The sequence below is a fragment of the Odontesthes bonariensis genome, chromosome 17 (assembly GCF_027942865.1).
Source record: "Odontesthes bonariensis isolate fOdoBon6 chromosome 17, fOdoBon6.hap1, whole genome shotgun sequence".
Lineage (NCBI taxonomy): Eukaryota > Metazoa > Chordata > Actinopteri > Atheriniformes > Atherinopsidae > Odontesthes > Odontesthes bonariensis.
Genome location: NC_134522.1, coordinates 4,310,883 through 4,313,478, shown reverse-complemented (window position 1 = coordinate 4,313,478; position 2,596 = coordinate 4,310,883). Strand labels below are relative to the sequence as shown.

The 2,596-nt window shown below is 46.9% G+C and overlaps 1 protein-coding gene across 1 annotated transcript; it reads left to right on the top strand.

The window, feature by feature from the left end:
* Positions 1–223: 223 nt before the first annotated feature.
* LOC142365997 (tripartite motif-containing protein 16-like) lies at positions 224–2,088 on the top strand. Its single transcript, XM_075447761.1, has one exon. The coding sequence runs from the start codon at positions 224–226 to the stop codon at positions 1,976–1,978; it is 1,755 nt and encodes a 584-aa protein (XP_075303876.1). The 3' UTR covers positions 1,979–2,088.
* Positions 2,089–2,596: the final 508 nt, after the last annotated feature.

The following is a 2,596-nucleotide window of genomic DNA, read 5'->3' as shown; positions in this document are numbered from 1 at the left end:
GAACAACTCGATGAGTTGGACTTTGAGCTGTTTTTACGTCTTTATGATGAATAAAACCACCCAGTTTTTATTACTTACTGGATATTATCTCAAGTTTCTCCTCCTCCTGGAAAGATTAGAGCCTGATGACACACGTTAAAGTCCAAAGTGTTCAGAGCGCCAGCTGTGAGGAGTCCTTTATAGCAGGAACACAGACGGCTCAGTCGCTGATCTGAGAGGAGAAATGGCGCAGAAAGGAGTTCAGCTGGAAGGAGAAATGCTCCAGTGTTCGATCTGTTTGGATCTGCTGAAGGATCCGGTGACTATTCCCTGTGGACACAGCTACTGCTTTCACTGTGTTAAAGGCTTCTGGGATGGAGAGGATCAGAAGGGAGTCCACAGCTGCCCTCAGTGCAGGCAGACATTCACAGTGAGGCCTGTCCCTGTGAAAAGCACCATGTTAGCAGCTTTAGTGGAGCAGCTGAAGAAGACTGGACTCCAAGCTGCTCCTGCTGATCACTGCTATGCTGGAGCTGAAGATGTGGCCTGTGATGTCTGCTCTGGGAGGAAGCTGAAAGCCACCAAGTCCTGTTTATCCTGCCTGGCCTCTTACTGTGAGGAACACCTTCAGCCTCATTATGATTCAGCTCCACTCAGGAAACACAAGCTGGTGGAGCCCTCCAAGGAGCTGCAGGAGAACATCTGCTCTGATCACGATGAGGTGATGAAGATGTTCTGCCGTACGGATCAGAAGTGCATCTGTTATCTCTGCTCTGTGGAGGAACATAAAGGCCACGACACAGTGTCAGCTGCAGCAGAAAGGACTGAGAGGCAGAGAGAGCTGGAGGGGAGTCGGCAGCAGATCCAGCAGAGAATCCAGGACGCAGAGAAAGATGTGAAGCTGCTTCAGCAGGAGCTGGAGGCCATCCATCGCTCTGCTGATAAAACAGAGGAGCACAGCCAGAAGATCTTCAGCCAGCTGATCCGTCTCCTCCAGAAAAGAAGCTCTGATGTGAAGCAGCAGATCAGATCCCAGCAGGAAGCCGAAGGGAGGCGAGTCAAAGAGCTTCAGGAGAAGCTGGAGCAGGAGATCACTGAGCTGAAGAGGAAAGATGCTGAGCTGCAGCAGCTCTCACACACAGAGGATCACAGCCAGTTTCTGCACAGCTGCCCCTCAGTGGCAGCACTCAGGGGGGCTACACACTCATCCAGCATCCAGATCCGTCCTCTGAGGCACTTTGAGGATGTGACAGCAGCTGTGTCAGAGCTCAGAGATAAACTACAGGACATCCTGAGAGAGGAATGGGCCAACATCTCACTGAGAGTCGCTGAAGGGGATGTTTTACTGTCACAGCCAGAACCAGAACCAGAACCAGAACCAGAACCAGAACCAGAACCAGGACCAGAACCAGAACCAGAACCAGAACCAGAACCAGAACCAGAGAGCAGAGCTGGATTCTTAAGATATTCATGTGAAATCACACTGGATCCAAACACAGCAAACAGATATCTGTTACTGTCAGAGGGGAACAGAAAAGTGACAGTAATGGGTCAATCTCAGTCTTATTCTGATCATCCAGACAGATTCACTGACTGGTTTCAGGTCCTGAGTAGAGAGAGTCTGACTGGACGTTGTTACTGGGAGGTGGAGATGGGAGGAGGAGAAGTTTATGTAGCAGTCGCATACAAGAACATCAGCAGAGCAGGAAGAGGGACTGAATGTAGATTTGGTTCTAATGACAAATCTTGGGCGTTAAGATGTGACCAAAACAGTTATTCATTTAGGTACAACAACAAGGAAACCTCCATCTCAGGTCCTCGGGCCTCCAGAGTGGGAGTGTACCTGGATCACAGAGCAGGTATTCTGTCCTTCTACAGCGTCTCTGGAACCATGACTCTCCTCCACAGAGTCCAGACCACATTCACTCAGCCGCTCTGGGCTGGAGTTTGGTTTCCTTGGTTGTTTGTTTCAGGAAGAAGTTGCAAATTTCTCAGCTGAAAAAGGAAGCAGCTGAAGGTGCAGTGAGTTTTAATCTGTGAGTTTTCATTTTGACTCATTCTGTGACTCATTTAGTCCCATCGTGGTGTCATTTCTAAGCTGTTCAGAGATTTTCAGGGAATCAGTGATTTGTTGATGTTGTTCTGTTGACGACTTTCTTTTGTTGGATATCTCGATATTCTTTGACTAAAACCGACGGCCCTGATATTTCTTTATGTTCTGATTTTTACAGCCAAGACTTTCAGCTCAGTTTCATGTTTGAAGACTTTCTGTTGAGTCCAGACGCTCAGCTGACAACAAATGTCTGGATTCAAGGTGACGACGTGATTTAGATTCATCTCCCGAATCTTTTGATTTGTAGTTCTGTTGATGGTTCAGTTTCTTTCAACCGTCTTTACCAAAACTGTTTAATCACAGAAAAAAAGCAGTTTTTTTTGTCTCTGGTTGCCTTTCTCAGCAGTGATTGTGTTTGTGTCGTCACACAGTGAAGAAAATCTATAACATGATGTAAATACAGGAAAAAGGGATTTTACCTTCTTATCTTGGAAATGTTTTGCTGAGTTGTGCTTAAAAAAAGCAGATTTTTGTCTCATTCTGGACTTTAGATGATTGAATGTG

What these genes read in the sequence shown, in the direction of transcription:
- LOC142365997 (XM_075447761.1), top strand. Translation starts at nt 224, where the DNA reads ATGGCGCAGAAAGGAGTTCAGCTGGAAGGAGAAATGCTCCAGTGTTCG.